This window comes from Anopheles coluzzii, chromosome 2 (genome assembly GCF_943734685.1).
Source record: "Anopheles coluzzii chromosome 2, AcolN3, whole genome shotgun sequence".
In the NCBI taxonomy this organism is placed as follows: Eukaryota; Metazoa; Arthropoda; class Insecta; order Diptera; family Culicidae; genus Anopheles; species Anopheles coluzzii.
The window spans coordinates 90,295,187-90,313,367 of NC_064670.1; the positions used below are offsets into that span (position 1 = coordinate 90,295,187).

An 18,181-nucleotide genomic window follows, 5' to 3' on the forward strand; every position below is an offset into this window, starting at 1 on the left:
TTGATTGATGTACTGCGAACGTTTTATTAGCTGCGACGATGAAGAACGATATTGGATCAACTTTACCGGTCGCACGCAATTGCCGTTGCCACGACTACCACCGACTGCCAGATGGGGTGGTGGTGGTGGTGGTTTGGATGCTGTGAAGGTGTTCACTTTTGTTAGAGTTATCTCTAATAGAATCGGCGAATCGATGATCGGTGGTGTCTTTTTAATCAGAACATAATTGCGTTTATCTTAAGATTATTTATGACTTTAGGGGAACTGACGAACAACAATATTGTGTAAGCATTTAGCAAACAATTTATGTTAAATATAGAATAAACAAAAAACTTTCATTTAGGTTTAATAGCTCGAAATGATGTGCATGTCTGAGCAACTAATATTAATGAAGTTATGATGAAAGCTAAGAAATGCCAACAAGATGAAACAAAACTAAGCAAATAGAAATTTGTATGTAAATTGTATTCGAGTAACATAATGTTTGAGCCAATTTCGTATTGCTGTCGTCAATCGTACTGCTTAAGCACATGCTCGTCCTGGTTGAGACGAGTTTCCCATTCGTTCCGGTAGTCTCCGGTAGTCAATTGGATCGACGCATCAGCACTTCCAAGGTCGTCCGTAGCAAAGTTTGATTATACATTTGCGAGGCAAGAATGTTAGATTATACAAGAAAAAGGATAAATGACTTACTTAAACCAATGTCATTCGTCCGCCATTAAGGCCGGGATAACGGACTGGTAGACGAAGGCGCGAGACCGCGAGCGGTTTCGGACACTCCTGAGGCAGGCCAGGACCACAAAGCGGTTGTAGCGCCGAATAAGTAAGTAAACGAATGTACGACTTCAACTGATCACTCATCTAGCTGTATGCGTTACGGAATAATATTTTGTTAAATGCATACATAATTCATGCACTAAATAATGATGCATGCTTTAGGTTTATGTAAACAAATACATGTTTTGAGATTTTTTAGTGAACTAGAAAAGAAGTATGTAGTTTTGAATGGTTTAACACTATGAAGCTGTTAATAGCAGGAGAAAATTGGAAATGAACATTTGCTTTAATGCTAGCTCATGAATAAACAAAAACAAACTATTTTATCAATTTTTGCTAGTCCCGTACATTCGTCAACGTGTACTCCGTTAAGTTTAAGCTCCGTATGGACCAATCCCCATACGCAAGAATGATTATCCTGCTGGATTAAGCAGGTCTCAACCATCTAAGGTTGTTGCACTCAGAAAGAAAATGTTAATCTAATTTAATGGACACTGATATGATGATATATAATTCTGAGATGAAATATTCTTATATTCTTTGAGCATGCATGCGAAGAACAACTTACATCTTTATTTTTTACTTTTTTATTTTATTTTTGACGATTTTTTCGATCGATATTGTCTAGGAATTAGGTACAATAACATTATTAGTTTTTTAGTTAACACGCTTTTCCATACAAAAAAGAAGATAATATTCTTTTCGGCAGGCCATGAGATTATTTTAAATTGTTCTAAAACTAGTTTGTACGTTCATCTCAAAAGCATACCAACTAACCGTTCAATTATTGAATTCTGAATGTAGTTTGATGCATGAAACCTAAAATGTAAGCATTTATAATTTATACTCTTAGCATAGTGTCACAATAAAATGTATAATAATAGAAGCAAGCAAATATAAAAATCAATTATGAAAACGCTTCGTCCATTCGGACCTTTATAAGGAAATGCGTTATTAAGGCAGACACACATATGAATTTGCCTCCTGGGCACAATACGCGATGATATGTTTCGATGTTTTGGCTACGACATGACAGTGGTATGTTTACGTTCGGCATAGCAAAAGCCTTTAACCCTTGTGTAAGCAGGATTTGTTACATTGAGTAATTGTGATTAATTTTGATTTCATAAATCAGTCAATGTGAAAAATATGGCTTATTACCGCGCTCAAAATGATAAGGCATTGTTCTTTTTCTTTTTCAAAATATTATATTTTAGGCATTCGTGCTAGACGAAACCATAAGGGTTAAATTCGAATGTTATCAACAAACACAAAACAAAAAAAGAAAACAACCCGCAACTCCAATCAGCGTAAAAAAGTGTCCCTTCCGGCAATTTGGTATGAAACGTGTAGCCGTGCGGCAGCATTAATATTTAGCTCTCCATCACGATGAAGCAGGTTTTTATTGGTCAAATCGTTCACTCCAAATCGCTCGATGAGCTCGAGGTTCTGGAGAATGGTTTCGTTGCGGTGAACGATGGCATGGTATGTACGCCGTTTTGCGTAGTTTGCACAATTAATTTCGTGTATGTTAAGTTATTCATGTTGTGTAAATCAAACTATTTTCATTTTAGATTGAAGCCGTCGGTGATCACTCGCAATTGGATGGTTCAGTCGTATCTGAATACGAACGAATCGTACTATCGACTTCGCAGTTCCTTCTTCCTGGGCTCATCGATTGTCACATCCATGCCCCGCAAGTGCCCAACATTGGTCTGGGGCTAGATAAGCCGCTGCTGGAGTGGCTGGAATCGTACACCTTTCCGCTGGAAGCGAACTATCGTGATGCTGAGTTTGCTTCCCGAGTGTACAAGTACGTGGTGGTAAGACAATGATGTTCCTGTTCATTGATAACTGCAGGCGAATGCGAATTTTTAAAACCAATTCGAAACTCTCCTGGACAGAACAATACGATTAGTCATGGTACAACAACGGCGTGCTATTTCGCTTCCATCTTTACGGAAACGAACAAGATTCTGGTTGACGAGATGGTGCGTCAAGGGCAGCGCGGTTTCGTTGGAAAAGTCTCCTCGAATCAAATGTGTCCGGATTTCTACGTGTAAGTATCGCGGCTGGCACGCAGGTGAAGGCCTGCAATAACACTTAATCATGGTCCTCCCTTTACAGTGAATGCAACACGGAAACATCGGTAAAGGACAATGTAGACTTCATACGCTACGTAATGGAGCGGAAAAGCGATCTCGTGCAACCGGTGATAACGCCACGCTTCGCTATCACCTGTGACGAGCCGCTAATGCGCGAACTGGGCAAGCTGGCCAAGCAGTACAGCCTGAACGTGCAAACGCATGTGTCGGAAAATTTGGGCGAAATTGAAACGGTGAAGCAGCAGTACCCGAGCGCCCCTCACTACTCGGGCGTGTACGATGAGGTTGGGCTGCTGACGGACCGGACCGTGCTCGCTCACGGTGTCCATCTGGAGGACGCCGAGCTGAAGGTGCTGGCCGCCCGTGGCACCTCCGTAGCGCACTGTCCCAGCTCCAACACAAACCTTGGGTCGGGTTTTTGTGACGTTCGGCGCCTGCTGGATGCCCGCGTCAAGGTGGGCCTGGGAACGGACGTGTCCGGTGGAAGCGACATGAGCATACTGGCTGCAATGCGTTCCGCTCTCGGCGTATCGCAACATTTGAACTTTATGAAAACGCAAGACGTCAAAGGGACGGGCAAACTGGAGCAAAGTGCAGCGCTGAAGGGAGAGAAATACATTCCACTGTCTTACAAGCAGGCACTGTTTTTGGCCACACTGGGAGGAGCTCAAGGTAAGGATTGGGTCACGGCGTTGTGGCTGGAATTGGTTTTGAATAACTTTTTTTTTGCTTTATTTTTAGCGCTGGCACTTGACGAGAAGATCGGAAACTTCCAGAAAGGCAAACAATTTGACGCCTTATTAATCGATACGGAACCGCAGCCCATCGGAGGCTACAAACTGCCAGCAAGCTTAACGAAGGACAAAACCAAAGTGCAATTATTGTTGGAGTTGGTGCAAAAGTTCGTCTACGTTGGTGACGATAGGAACATTGTGAAGGTGTACGTTGCGGGCAAACAAATTAAAACATAGGAAAGGTGCCTTTATTAATTGCCTCGGAAGATATTTTATACCTATAAACCACTCAACAACGAACAAATAAAACTCCATGAGAATGTGACAAATTGTGTTGTTTGAGTCTGGTATTGCGTTCAATGCGTACGTTTTTAGCGATGTTTGCGTTATCAAATTTCGTGTCCATTCCGACAGAAGGTTATCAAACGATGAACAATGTGATGAGAGCTGGTGGGATGGCGTTTGTTATCTGTTGCTTTTCATGGGCCGATGTTACGTGTGAAGCGAATGTGTGTTATTGATATTTCAGAAATGCACCTTTTAAGCTTCAGAGAAGAATTAGAGAAACGTGTGCAAGCACATAAAACCTGTTCTTGTACAACCGGCATATCTGTAAAGGCTACTTCGTCTTCTTCAACAGGCGTAATACTAGACATTATAAAATTCTTATCAACAGAGGTTGGAGAGCGAGGAGGAGGGGATGCTGCTCCATGATTGTAGGAGCCGGTGCGTCTATCCACTATACCAGGGGTCGGTACACCATTCAAGTAGAGGACTGAATTGAGAAAAAGTCGTTAACCATATGGGCCCTGACGTTTTCACACAAAAGCAAAAAAAAAAAATCTTGTAAATGGTTTGTTTGTGATTTTTTCTACAAGAATCATACATGAAAATAAACTCAACAATTTGTGTACAATTATAACTTTGATTGGATTTCATTTCAAGTGTTACACAGGGTTATCCAGGGGTTCTCATATTTTGGGAGACTTTTTTTTACTCTTTCCTCCGTGAGGTGAACGTTATGGGATGGGAATTGAACTGGGAAGAACTGGGTAGGGGAGGAACCCTGTTGGACAGGCACTTTGTAAATTCCTATTGGATTCCAAATGACCACGTTAAAAAGGAGTGCCGTAAAGTAGTGATGGGCTCCCGGAATCGCACTCACGCCTCCATACAGCTTCCGAACATTACTACTCCGGCTCCGATTCTTGTCCGGCTCCGAGCCGTCTGGAACCGTCCGGAGTTGACATCGTCGCAGCCATCGGAGTCTTCCGAAACCGTTGGGAACCTGTGTGGCTTCCGACTAGCGGTTCCGGACGGTTTCGAGTTTGGAGTGTTGTACCTACCTTCCAGAACCGTTGCCAATTTTGGCGGAATCATTAGGAAGCGATGCCGGATTTATGTTGAAATTTCTCATCACTACCGTAGAGTCTAGTGGTGGGAGCTCGGAATCGGACCTACCTGATTCCGATCCCGTGTTCGGAATCAATTCCGGAGCCGATTCCGATGCTGGAATCGATTCCGATTCCGGAGCCGATTCCGGAGCCGATTCCGGAGCCGATTCCATAGCCGATTCCGGAGCCGATTCCGGAGCCGATTCCGGAGCCAATTCCGGAGAAGATTCTGGAGCCGATTCCGGAGCCGATACCGAAGTTGGCTCCGGAGCCGATTCCGGAGTTGGCTCCGGAACCGATTCGGGTGTTGACTCCGGAGCGAAATCAGTCTGGGAATCTCCATGAGAATGGATCTTTTACAAGTAAATTTGGATTTTTGCGGTTATCAATAAGTAGTATGATTGGAGCCAAACGCCTTTTTTTATGGCGATGCCGAAACTGACTCCGTTTGGTAGCCGATTCTAATTTATGAGCCATTTTCGATTGGAGAGCCGACTTCGATTTCGAAACCGATTCCGGAGTCGATTCCGGAGTCGATTCCGGAACCGACTCCGGTTCCGGAGCCGATTCCGGAGTCGATTCCGGAACCGATTCCTATTCCGGAGCCGATTCCGGAGTCGATTCCGGAACCGATTCCTATTCCGGAGCCGATTCCGGAGTCGATTCCGGAACCGATTCCAGAATCATCTCTGGAGCCGATTCCGGAGTCGATTCCGATTCCGGAGCCGATTTCGGAATCGATTCCGGAAACTGATTCCGGACCTACTATCCGGAATCGATTCCAGAAAACTGCGGAGCTAGCCGGAATCGATTCCGACAAAAACTTCATTTTTCCCATCACTAGTAGAGTCTAATTTCCTTGAAGAAAGTGTCAAAACGTTATTAAAATCCCTGAATAACAATATATTATGAGTTTGAACACATTTAAATAATACCATGAAGATATATCGAAATATGATCGTTGCGAGGGTATTTGAGCCTATTCCAGTTTAATTAAAAACAGCTGTATTGAGCTACATGCAAAAAATCAAAGTTTGGTCAACAAACAAAATAGACGATCTTTCAGGTCTTAATCATGACAAAGAAACCAAAGATACATACAACTAACCATTAATTAAGGCGAATGTTTTGTAACCAATCTCGTTTGAACAACTATCATATGCAACTGGCGCGTATGCTCCAGCCAAACAGCGGGCAGCTCCAACATACATGAATTTCAACCCTGTGAAGATACCATAAACAAGGTTTATATTTAAGTAAAGCGTTACCTACACTTCTAAAGGAAAGGGGACCAACATTTTCATATACACTGCAGTATTTTCACCTTCAATAAATTGTCTAAATTTATCCTCATCGATAACTTAATAAATTTTTTATGAAAATGTGATAAAAAAAAACATTTACGTCAATCATATGGCATTGATGATAGTGCTGTGAAATAAGCTTGTATCCACGTTTCATACTAGTAGCAGAAATAAATGGCGTTCGTGCATAATTAAAGCCTTGCTTCTATTTATCTAGCACACAAGTGTCAATCAGCTCGTTAGGGATCCTTGATTTACCCTGGGTCCTAACACTCCTTAGTGTTGGAACAGGATAAAAACCGGCATAGTACCACTTCGGCACTCTTTGGAGATACATCGCTGCTGCAATGGCCTTCCACCTGGTAGTTACCATACTTTTGCTGCTAGGCGTAACCGAGAGTCACGCGTTGACTCTTTCCAGGACAAAAACGTACGACCAACTGCGTGCCGCTATTAAAGAATCTGAAGCGGCGTACGGTCTTGGAGGAAAGGTCCATCTTAATCCAGATGAACGGCAGGCCGACCGAATACTGAGGGCAATGAAAAAGGACGAGTTAAAGGTGGTCGACCGTGCCCGACCCGTGGCAGGAATGCACTTCTTTGATGCAAAACCTTTCATCGAGAATAGCACCGTGTTTGAGGCGTTAAAGCTAATGCCGAAGGGTGCCATCCTGCATCTGCACAACTCGGCCGCCGTCTCGTCCAGCTGGGTGATCAAGAATCTAACGTACCGTGTGGAGGCGAAGCTGTGTAATGTAGACGATCGTTACTATTTCACCGTAAGGTAGGTGAAAGTGTCTGTCGGATTGATTAACGAATCCATAAAGCTTCTTTGGTTTGGGTTTTCAATCGTTCAGACCGCTCAACTTCTGTCCAGAAAATCAAACGCAACCCATCAATCAGCTGCGCAAGGAGCGGAAGGATGATATCGATACGTTCGACATATGGTTGGAATCGTTTATCAACATGAGGCTGAAACCGACGCGAACCGGATACGCTTCTACCGATGAGCTGTGGCTCGATTTCGAGAGCTGTTTCGATGCGATGAAGGGCTTCCTGCAGTACAAGCCCTTCTTCGAGGCGTACCATTGGCAGCTGCTGCATGAGTTCTACAACGATCGCGTGTACTACATCGAGTTGCGGATGTCCTTCGCGAAAGTGTTCGACGCTGCTGGGAGGGAGTATGGTCCACCGGAAGTGGCGTATCTGTTGCATCGCATCGTGGATGACTTTCGCCGCCAGCATCCAGCGTTTCAAGGGGTCAAACTGATACTGGCCAAACACAGAAACATGACCGATGGGGAGCTGGAGAAAGCGTTACAACTGTACGATAGCTTAAGGTATGTGAGCTTACTACACTATGCTGCTCGAGTGGATGATTGATTCTTAATGTTTAATGGCTCCACTGGTAGTACCACTTTTCCCGGGTTTGTAGTCGGATTCGATTTAGTTGGTCAGGAGGATATTAATCGATCGTTGAAAAGCTTTTCATCGCTGCTAGTACAACCGCCAGTATCATCGGGACCACCGAAATACTTTTTCCATGCTGGAGAAATAGGTAACGATGGCCGCTTTGATACTAAGTGATCTTCCATTTGTAATGTCTCAATCTTCAATATCTCAGCTGGATATTTCACAGAAGCGGATGAAAACGTTATCGATGCCGTGCTGCTCGATACTAAGCGCATAGGGCACGGTTATGCGCTGATGAAGCACCCCATCCTTTGGCACGCGGTACAGCACAAGCAGATCGCGATCGAAGTTTGTCCGATCTCTAACCAGGTGCTTGGGCTGGTGCGCGATCTGCGCAATCATCCGGCCAGCTTTTACGTTGCACAGAACATACCCATCGTCATAACGAGTGACGATCCTGGCTTTTGGGATGCGGTTGGGGTATCGTTCGATTACTACTACGCCTTTATGGCGATCGCACCCCACTCCGGGCTAGGGTTTCTCAAGCAGCTTGTCTGGGACTCGATTCGGTAGGTTTCGTTTAGTTCTCTTTCAGCACTTCGCAAATAATCACATTTTAACGTTTAGATACAGTTCGCTAAGCGATGGAGAGCGACAAAACATCACCGCTACTATGGAGAAACAATGGGCCTTATTTGTGCGGCAGGTTGTTAGCGCAAATTCTTCAGCAACTGAATGAGTCGTTTTGTGCAGCAAACACACAGGAAAACACACAGGAGAAATAAAATAAAAACGACAAAATTGACAAAATTTATGAAACTAACGGGGAGATTTCAGAAAGAAATTATCTATGCTTTTAGTTTAATTCTTTTCCTTGCATCCAACATGAAGTCAGAATCTCGTGTTAATGATAATTATTTGGTTTTCGAAGACACACGTACACTACTAACACTTTTTATTGGGCATTTAGACTCAGATCTTAAGCTCAGTTAACTATGTTTTAAGAAAAAATAAACTACAGCCACCTTGACAGTATGAATGTAACAGCTGAATGAAAATTGCCCCTTGTCACACAAGTATTGCAAGTCTTGGACGCAAAATTCTTGTTCGCAAAAGTTTTGGTCGCAGAATACTTGGTCGCAGAATACTTGGTCGCATAATTCTTGGTCGCAAAATTGTTGGTCGCAACATTCTTGGTCGCAAAATTCTTGATCGCAAAAGTCTTGGTCGTAAAAGTTTACATTGTTTACTAAACTTTATTCATCCTTCAAAAGGTCCGAATAGAAATGACAGTGCCCAATTGAGGGTTTCCGTCCACCGATTGAGTATCTACGACGACCGATAAAGCTTTTACGATGTCTAGGTAAACCCTGTAAAAAATACTCTCGTGTTCTACACAGTTTGGATTTCAAGCAAACATGAAGACTTTTGACATTTTACACATTTTTTTTGCTGGAGTAAAATTGGTATCTTGTTGGCATAATTGGTACACTTATCCTACGACAACAGTTTATCAATATATGAAAAAGTAGGTAGATCGGAACATGCTATTATCTAACATTGTGCTATTATTTGGAGGTAAATTTGACCAAATTTAAAAAATAAATAAATTGATACGAAAAAACAATACAAAATAATATCAAACAAAAACGAAAAAAATAGCTCCGATCCCATGTCCGACAGTGCTGCCGGAAGTATTCCACCGTGAATATCCGAACTAGAGTAGCCGTCTCCCTCACTCTGATCGCTAGCCCCGCGATCGCCACAAAGACACCTGTCAGGGTGTGCGTGAGCGGCGTTCCTACAGCAGCAGCAGCAGCAGCAGCGTGCGGCGCGCCCTACAGTCAAACGCACCCTCGACGCGATCGTGCTGCTATTGCTTTTGTTGCCATTGGTGGTGCTGCTGTTCCCGGGCCCGGGAACGGAACGGCCAAAAGAAAAGCGGGAGAAACTGAGAAAAAGGCACGAACAATAAAGGAAAAATACAAACGCCGCCCGCACGATACAAAGAGAGCGAGCGAATGTGAGAAAGAGAGAGAGAGAGAGAGAGAGAGAGAGAGAGAGAGAGAGAGAGAGAGAGAGTGAAAAAGCAGGGTTGATGGGGTGCCTTTAACCCTCGAGAATATATGTGGCTAATGCTCCCGGAGAAACGATCGACGACGACAACACAACGACGACGACGACAACGAGATGCTGGAAACCATGCGATCAGCTGCGGACAAAGAGTAGCCGGCGGTGCGGTGCGGAACACCCTCAACCCTCATGAGTGTGTGTGTGCGTTGTCGTACACAAACGCGCTAGAACTGGAGAAGAGCGAGGGAGAAAGAGAGAGAAAGAGAGAGATAGAGAGAGAGAGAGACTCTACACACACTCATACAACACATTTGCCGTTTCGAATCGTTTACGCCGCTCTATCTCTATCTCTCTCACTGCGCGCATTTGTGTATGCCCTCAGCCAGGGACTGCTGCTCAGCAACGCGCGTCGTTTAGGTTCGATCTCTGTCGGTGGATGACGGTGTGTGTGTGTGTGTATGGCCGATATTACCTGTCGGAGCGCGGAAGGCAAGTGTGTGACACGTTTATAAAAATTTCCCGAGAAAGTGGCTGGCTGGGCTCGACCGCAGAGCGCAGAGGGCACAGCGCAAAGCACACACAGCCGCAGAGACCACGTTCGCGCAACGACACGCAAGCAGGGTGTGCTCCCGCTCGGCACACAGGTAGTGGATGGCGCATACGGCCAGTGTGAGCCACGGGTGTTCACGTTTATCTCGGAAAAAGCACCTTTTGTGCAGAGTGGTGTGATTTCACAAGCGAAAAAAAAACAAACGATCAACCGATCGGGGTGTGTGCGCGAATGTGAATGCCCTTCTAGGAAACACGGGGAAAAGAAAAACGAATATGGCGATCGATTGTGGTGGCAGTGCAGCAGCTAAGCGACCATAACCTGCCCTGTCAATGAACGGGCCCGAACGGGAAGAGTGTGAATGATCAACGGCAATTGTGCATTCAACAGTGATACGAAGCTTTTCGGTGGCGTCGAGTGGCGTTTGTAGTGTTTCTGGTACTTGGAAGTGTTCCGTGTAAGACGTACGCTTGTTGTTAGTTTCTGCACGCTTTTCCCCGTTGTGATCGAGTAGCAGGAGCAGGAGGCGATCGAGAAGAATCGTGAATAAAAGTGTACGCGTGTTTGCCTCTGTGGTTGTTTGGTTAAAAAGCAAATAGTGAAGTGGTTTCGTTTTCGACGCATTTGGGGCCAAACCAATATCCATTGTCTCCATCTGCCGAGGGTGTGTGTGTGTGTGTGAAGTGAAATTGTGTCCTGCTCGTCTGTATGCAGGGCGCACGTAGTGGGAGATCCGGGATCGAAATGGAATACGTAATTAGTGCGTGTGTGTACCCGTCGGCGTGAGATGTGCTTAGAGTGTCGGTCGTATGCTTTCACGCGCTACGTTGTCGATCGCGACGACACTGGAAGAAAGATCATTACTGTGACCGGTGGTGGTAGTGGTGTGGTGTGTCAACGTCTTTCGCTCGCTTTCCTACGGGGGAACGGCGGTCGTTAAGCAGAAGGGAAGCCACGGCGAGTAGTGGCAGGTAGTGAAGAGGTAACCCAATACAAACGGGCCAGCGCGGTATTAGCCAGCCCCAGCAGCAGCGACGGTGCGCGTCATCCGAAAGGAAAGGAATGTTGACTTAATGTCCGCCGTCCCATCATCAGGTAAGCAAGCAGGACAGCCAATGGGCCGAGAGCTTTCCTTAAACACGAGGGAGCGAGAGAGAAAGAGTGAGAGCGAGGAAGGGAGTCGGGAGAAATACAGGGGGAAGGGAGAAGCGAACAAGAAAAAGGCAAAGACGAAGAGAACGAACAGCTTTGGAAACGGGGGAAACCACCACCACCTTGGTGATCGTCATCGCAACCACCGTGCGTGTTCGTGTGTGTGTGTGTCATGGGAAAGGGCGAATGCAGGGCGAGAACGGGGGAAAGGTGATCGTTTCGGTGATCTCGCCCCTTCCCTATCCTCCCCCTGGGTCTGTGTGTTCGAACCTGTTGCGCCTGGTGTGAGTTGACATAGCCTGTGCATGGTGGTGGTAGTGGTAGAGGGACGGGAGAGGGTGAAGGGTAATGGCCGCACAACATAAAATTGTACCCTGTTTTGCATACATTCGCGTACACACAGCGCGAGTGAGAGCGCGGCGAGGGTCGAAGAAAAAGGGGTTTGGGAAGCAAAATCTGCAAATTATTGGCGCTCGCTCCCTCTCTTTCCCACGCAAGGTGTGTATTGGTGTGTTATTCTGGAAGGGAGGAGGGAGGGCCGGCACAGGATCCAAAGGGAAACCGCGCATTTCCAAGCGTGCTTGTGAGTGTGTGCCGCGACGACGCGTTGCCATGGTTAAAGTAACGGCTCGCGCGCGTTTCCACAACACACAGAGAGTGACACGTATGTGTGTGGCTGTGTGTGTGTTTTTGATGAGGTGGATTTGTGTCCCTTTTACCTGCTGCTGCTGCTGCTGCGCCTTCAATTCATGGTCGGGTCCGATGTTTTGCTTTGCTGATGTTTCCATACTGTAAGGTGATGCCAGTGTTGTTGTTGTTTCTTCGGCGTCTGCTCCCTCCCCCCCCCCCCCGCCCGGCATGCACTCCTATTTCACACCTTTGCCACATCCCTTGGACCGTGCAATCAACCTGCACTTTGCACCATTGATATGTTGATGCATGCAAAAATAACAACAACACAGCAGCAAAAAAAAACATGCCTAGAATTAATTGTCCCTCTCTGACTTCATCCACACACACACACACATCCTCACAAAGCAGAGATGTCAAACATGCGGCCCTCGGTGGTAACCCAAGTGACATTTGCTCGAAATTGTTTTCCCATATCTGCTCGATTAGTACTCGATACGCCTGAAATTGTGGATTTGTGTGTGATCAAGTGTGTTGAAAGCGCCAAGATTTGGTGTGATCGTAAATTACACGTTCCTCTATCGATGGACGATGCCGTCGAGCTCATTTTTCATTCATGACTATGGTTTTTTGATGAAAAACAAAAGCTTATTTTATGTGACGTTATTCTATAAAAATGGGTATTATAAGTATAAGTATAAGTATAAAATGGCTACATGACCAACTATAACGATAGCAAACATCGTTTCCGGGCGAATCTAGAAGAAAGTAACGAAAAAGCCGCATTACATTTGATTTTAAAGGACTTTTTCTAAATTCCCTTAAACTGGTGCAGTTTAAGGGAAGTTTAAGGCTCCAGTTTAAGGGAATTTGCTCGAATTCCCGATTATTCGTGCTATAAAATGTCAGTTGGGAATTCAGTGTGGCCTGCAGATCTTGAGTCGAATAATATTTTAACCATTTTAAGCAAAAGATTACTCGATAAGAAACTGCCTAAGATGAAATCTCTTCTAGATTAATCTTAGAGAGATTTCAGTTTAATTAAAATTTTGCAATTTTAGCAAAGTTTCTCGATAGACTACAGGTGGGTCCTTAGCTTCAATTTTGGTAGCCACGATGGATGGAGATTTCTATGGAGATTGGCTGATAGGGATTAAGGGTGGCTAAGGACTCTGTATGAGTTGTTAAGTAACTTTAAACTTCCTAGCTGTCAACTGAAAATTTGTCAAAGTACACTGGACGGACCAACCTGTAGTAATTTATGGACCTTGGATTTCAGCCAAAATATAGCCAAAACTTCGTGTCATTTTGCATTCAGTAGTAGGTTGTAATGTTGTACCTTTCTGAATGATTTTTCAAATCCTTTCAATGGACCCTAAGGGAATTTATGTTTCACTTGATAATTAATGTGGCAAATAAGTACAATTTACACATCAAACTGTCAAATTTAGAAAAAAAAAACTGCGTACATCCGTTTCCGCCTCTAAGCGATACTGCGTATTAACCGTAGGAGGATTAACCGTAGATCTAAATGTCCCATTTTGAATGCCAATGTTTTGTTGGATATATCTTTACCATTAATAGGCTTGTCAGATGATGGACAGTACTGTCGTCCTTGTTTGGTATTTTTCTATCAAACTTAGGCTTTGATACAAAAAATCCTGCCGTCCGTGAGATAAGACATGAGAATCTTATCTGTCAGTGTTCACATTTTTACAAAATTTATTGATTTCCTGAGCTTTCTGACAAGCAATTAAGAATTCTTTATCATTCGCGTTGTTTTTTATGCAAAACCAACAATAAATTAGTATATTTGTGTCGACTTGGACAGAAAAATCCTCTTTGGGGTCGGTTTGGAAATGAGCATGTCGAAATTCCGATTTCCAGACCTGTTACCTTTAGGTCGCTCCGGTGGTACAGTCGTCAACTCATACGAATTAACATGCCCGTCATGGTTTCAAGCCCCAAATGGACAGTGCCGCCATAAGGTAGGACTGATTATCCTGCTATGGCGGTAAATCAATTAGTCACTGAAAGCCAAGCTCACAAGTGGTATAGGCAGGCCTTGACCGACAACGGTTGTTGAGCCAAAAAAAAAAAAGAAGAAGAAGATGATGATGAAGAAGTTAAGTTACCTGTCAACTGCGAAAAATACCAAACGAAGGTGAGAGTACTTTCCATCGTGTAATAAGTCTACAAGTGTTTGCAAAAAGTGTTACGTCTTTTAGTGTAGGTGTCAGGTCAAAATCTATTTTATGCAAGGTTTCGTTTGGTTTAATTAATTTTAGAAATCATGGTTCAACGAAAAAGTTGGAAAATCGATGAAATAATTTTTTGTTTGTTTTATTTTAAAACCTTATGATCATCAACAAATGAAGCATTTTCAGTCCACGGTTACTAATGTTACTGTTATTAATGTAACGTTTATTCATGTAATTAAGTGTCTTTCAAAACGGCAATCATATTAAAAATTACAGTAGCAGAATATCGTAGATCCTACAAAACAAGGATTTTTTTTTTAATTTGGTAGCGACTGTAGGTTTATTTAACTTTCACTTGTGTGCTACATGTTTGACGAATGTTCCGTAACAAATAAAATGTATTAAATCCAATCTCATTACTGGATAAGATAGGCCGAGAATGAGACTATAGTTGATGCACCATATTAGAAAAAAAACAGAATTCATTGTTTATACGCTTAGTATAACGTACTGCTTATTAGCTGTTGACTTACACATCAAAATATTCTAATTTTACGACAAATTAGTGTCTTTTGGCAAATTAAAAAAAAGCTCAGGCAAAAGTGCTTCTGCGAGTCGGTTTGTGTGCAACATTATGCTGCATTTGTATGGGGGGGGAGGGGGGGGGGGGGAGAAACTACACACAACTGACATGGAATTTAATGCCGTAGAGGATTACAATTTGTTAGATCTAATATATTATAACAATAGTTAGTATACTGTAGCTTTACAAAACAAGACCAACCAGATCCGATAAACAAAACTACTTTGTGACTACTTTGTCAATCGAGTTTGACATCGCTGCCCGTAAAGCTTACCGCACCCAACAACTATGATTTTAAAATTGTGATGGGGGAGTAATTCCAACGGTTTCTGTTGCGATTGCAACGGGCTGCGAGGAACTTGACTCAGCGCTTATGCAAAAAATACAAATCATCAACCAAGTGTGTGTGTGTGTGTGTGTGTAAGCACCAAACGACGAGCGGCCGTGTCACCGAGTCAGGTTTCGAAGAATTTCCAACGCTTTTTTTTTCTTCCACCCTCTGCGACCCTTTCTCTACATTTCATTTCCCCCACCCCATCTCCCCACTAATTTAGAGAGGATATATGCAGTAGATGGGGTTTTTTTTTATCGCGAACGTGATCAATCTGTGCGCATTTTTTGCCGTTGTTTTTGTTTGTTCCACTCGCTTCGCTTCTCAAACGTGTTTGCTGCCTCGCGTATGCGTAATGCGATTGGTATGCGTCGCGATTTTTGTTCTCATGCCCGCCCGCTCCCCTTTTTGCAAGCAACGTGGATGAGGGGTGGTTGTTGGGTGGCGTGTGTTGTGTGGTGAAGAAAGAATGTTTAAAAAAAATTGAAAGGGAACGCCAGGGTCACCCACACTCGGAGTGTTTGGAGAGCCGCGATATCGGTGTGGAGGGTGGGGGAGTAGATGGTACGGAGGGCGTGTCTGTTGGGTGCAAATTTTTATATTATTTATGGGTCGACGGTGCACGTTACATACTAAAAATACACATGGCATTGGTTGTTTGTTTCTTCGTTTTTTTTTTTCAAACTGACCGTTACGTACGTTTCGTTTGAAATTTTTCGCCAAATGTCAAACCCCCCCCCACCACAAGCCGTGCGCGAATATCGCTCATTCTATATCGTTTTGCATTAAAGATGCAAACGTGCTGCGTACACGGAACGTAAATGTGTGTGAAGGTGAGAGAGAGAGAGAGCGAGAGAGAGGGAGAGCGAGCGACTAAGTTCGAAAACGGCTGCGCACTCTACGATTTACTACGGAGCGAACGTGTTTTTTCGACAAGGACGCACATTGCTGTACATAATGTGGTTGGATGGTTGGGAGAAGAAGAAGGGGGGGTGAAAGCGAGGGATGGAAATTCTCCCGCATTTGCTTAGAAACGCTCACGGCATTTTCCGCTCACCAACTCAAATGCAGAGAGAAAGAGAGAAAGACATAACACACCGTCTCTAGCAGCAAACGAACGTGTGCGTTTCCCCGTTTGGAGTGTGGCAGGATTTTCCGGAGTAATACGTCCCAGGAAGCGCTGTGGAAAAGCACCTACACACAGTACAGTGTGTGTTAGTGTGTGTTTTCGGTCAGTCAGTTGTGGATGGCAGATTTTCTCAATCACGCTGCTGGGCGAGTGTGTTTGGTGACGGTGGCTAAACGAACAGCACGAGCTTCCCGCAGAGGTTGTCACCCTTTAAGTTGAAGGGAAAAACAGCCCAGCTGGGGCAGTGGAAAATCACCGTTTTCCATCACTATCACGGCTTGCTGCCTGTGCGTATCCCTTCTGCACTGTAGGGAAAATGGTGAACCGTCAGTTTCCAATCACGTTGTTCCACGTTTTGTGAGAGAAGCAAACGGCATCACTAATTAGGGCATCCCCGTTTGTGTGCGTGTGTGTAGCTGTGTGCCTGTATGTGAGTGGTGGTTGGTGCGTGGAAAACCCGAAGGAAAAAACCGCACCTCATTAGAATGTTGTTAATTTCGTCAAACTACACGAAAACAAAAAAACGGCAAGAGAAATCGAAAACAAACGGCGCCGTTTGCTGATGATGATGGTGCGGCGTGTCGTGTCGCGCCTGTCAATTGTTTTTTGTAGTGGCATCCCCGTCGGGTCCATAGTAATTTCATTCATCGTGCGAAGGGGGCACTGGGCAGGGTCTGGTGAAAGGTGTAACGGGAGCAAGCGAAAGAGTGAGAGAGCGCGAGGGAAAAAAGTGAAGTGACGCGCTTAATGCGTGTGCGATTGTAGTACGGCTTTCCCTACCGGGCAAAATCTTCGGTAATTAGTATCGATTACAGGTGCAGTGAAAGTACACACTCCTCTTCCCGCCCGGTGAGGAGCAAAATGGGGGTTTGGATGCGATTTCCTTTTAAGAAGAGCAGCCGTCCCTCGACGAGTGTCCCTCGAGTGCTGCGCGCGTGTGATTTTCTGGTCTCTTGCCCTCTCCATTTGGTAGTACGCGGCGGCTGTACGGCTATTTGTGGTTGAGAAAGGACGGGGAAAGAGGTTATGAGGAGGAGGGAGGGGGGGTCTGAGGAAGTAGTAGAAACCTTCCCATCATCTCTTCGCTCCCTTCCCGTGCTGTGTAAAACGTATGCAATTCCTTCAAACACACAACTACGCAAACGACATAAGCACATGCGTACAGTCTGTTCCCGAGTTACGCAGTTCTCGACCTACGCGGATTCGGAGATACCCGTTTTATTTATTTAACACCTTAAATGTCAAATCAGTACAATTTGCTTCAAAAACTGTCCAATGCAGTATAAATTGCATTTTTGTTAAAAAAAAATATTCTGCCTTAAAGCCAGGAATGGGGCCTTTCCCGATACTAGCTAGCTTTGTTATATGGAGTATGATAGTTGGCGGCTGAAATCATGTAAACACTCCATACAAAATCACACACAAATCTAGCCTGAGATTTTCAGCCTAGATTATTTCAGCCTAAACGCTAGAATTAGATTCGAGTACCTGCTCGAAAAAATGGCAAAACAAGGTGTTTTCATTTACCCTTAGGAGCGTTAAAAAGATCAGGTGGTGGAATCTAGCATCAAACTGCATGCAGACCAGAAGGTCTCATAGCCTGACCAGAAGGTCTCATAGCCTGATAACCAAATTGAAACGTCACTTTTTGACAGGACGTGTGAAAACTTTTGCTCAAACAGGCTTTCTGGTAATTCGACGAATACACAAAACACTCTTACAGGGATTCGAATCATATCAGGGAATAGTTCAATCACTTAGGGGAATGCTGCCAATCGGCTGGAGAATGATGCAAGCATACTGTG

At 44.4% G+C, this 18,181-nt stretch overlaps 3 protein-coding genes across 11 annotated transcripts in view; all 3 read left to right on the top strand.

Moving 5' to 3' along the window:
* Positions 1-2,050: 2,050 nt before the first annotated feature.
* On the top strand, positions 2,051-3,945 carry LOC120951212 (guanine deaminase). The gene is made up of 5 exons (XM_040369795.2): positions 2,051-2,262; positions 2,352-2,600; positions 2,682-2,836; positions 2,905-3,554; positions 3,624-3,945. The coding sequence occupies exons 1-5, from the start codon at positions 2,167-2,169 to the stop codon at positions 3,851-3,853; spliced, it is 1,380 nt and encodes a 459-aa protein (XP_040225729.2). The 5' UTR covers positions 2,051-2,166; the 3' UTR covers positions 3,854-3,945.
* Positions 3,946-6,145: 2,200 nt separating this feature from the next.
* On the top strand, positions 6,146-8,518 carry LOC120953538 (adenosine deaminase 2-like). Its single transcript, XM_040373578.2, has 5 exons — positions 6,146-7,098; positions 7,172-7,654; positions 7,727-7,872; positions 7,939-8,296; positions 8,355-8,518. Exons 1-5 carry the CDS (start codon positions 6,662-6,664, stop codon positions 8,464-8,466), a joined length of 1,536 nt encoding a protein of 511 aa, XP_040229512.2. The 5' UTR covers positions 6,146-6,661; the 3' UTR covers positions 8,467-8,518.
* Positions 8,519-10,148: 1,630 nt separating this feature from the next.
* The window catches only part of LOC120947310 (uncharacterized), a 34,674-nt gene continuing 26,641 nt past the window's right edge, over positions 10,149-18,181 (top strand). For 4 of the 9 annotated variants that reach the window (XR_005750869.2, XM_040362517.2, XM_040362522.2 and 1 more), the window contains exon 1: positions 16,094-16,702. The gene's annotated coding sequence lies outside the window, so the exon portion shown is untranslated. Of the gene's footprint in view, positions 11,446-16,072; positions 16,703-18,181 lie in introns of those variants that run through there. The other 5 variants (XM_049607206.1, XM_049607202.1, XM_049607203.1 and 2 more) reach the window with 5 other exon arrangements.

Bases quoted from the DNA above. Each gene is read 5' to 3' on its own strand.
- LOC120953538 (XM_040373578.2), top strand. From the start codon at position 6,662: ATGGCCTTCCACCTGGTAGTTACCATACTTTTGCTGCTAGGCGTAACC. The intron at 7,099-7,171 runs GTAGGTGAAAGT...TCAATCGTTCAG, and splicing joins CGTTACTATTTCACCGTAAG to ACCGCTCAACTTCTGTCCAG. The intron at 7,655-7,726 runs GTATGTGAGCTT...CTCCACTGGTAG, and splicing joins CAACTGTACGATAGCTTAAG to TACCACTTTTCCCGGGTTTG.
- LOC120951212 (XM_040369795.2), top strand. From the start codon at position 2,167: ATGAAGCAGGTTTTTATTGGTCAAATCGTTCACTCCAAATCGCTCGAT. The intron at 2,263-2,351 runs GTATGTACGCCG...TTTTCATTTTAG, and splicing joins TTGCGGTGAACGATGGCATG to ATTGAAGCCGTCGGTGATCA. The intron at 2,601-2,681 runs GTAAGACAATGA...TCTCCTGGACAG, and splicing joins GAGTGTACAAGTACGTGGTG to AACAATACGATTAGTCATGG.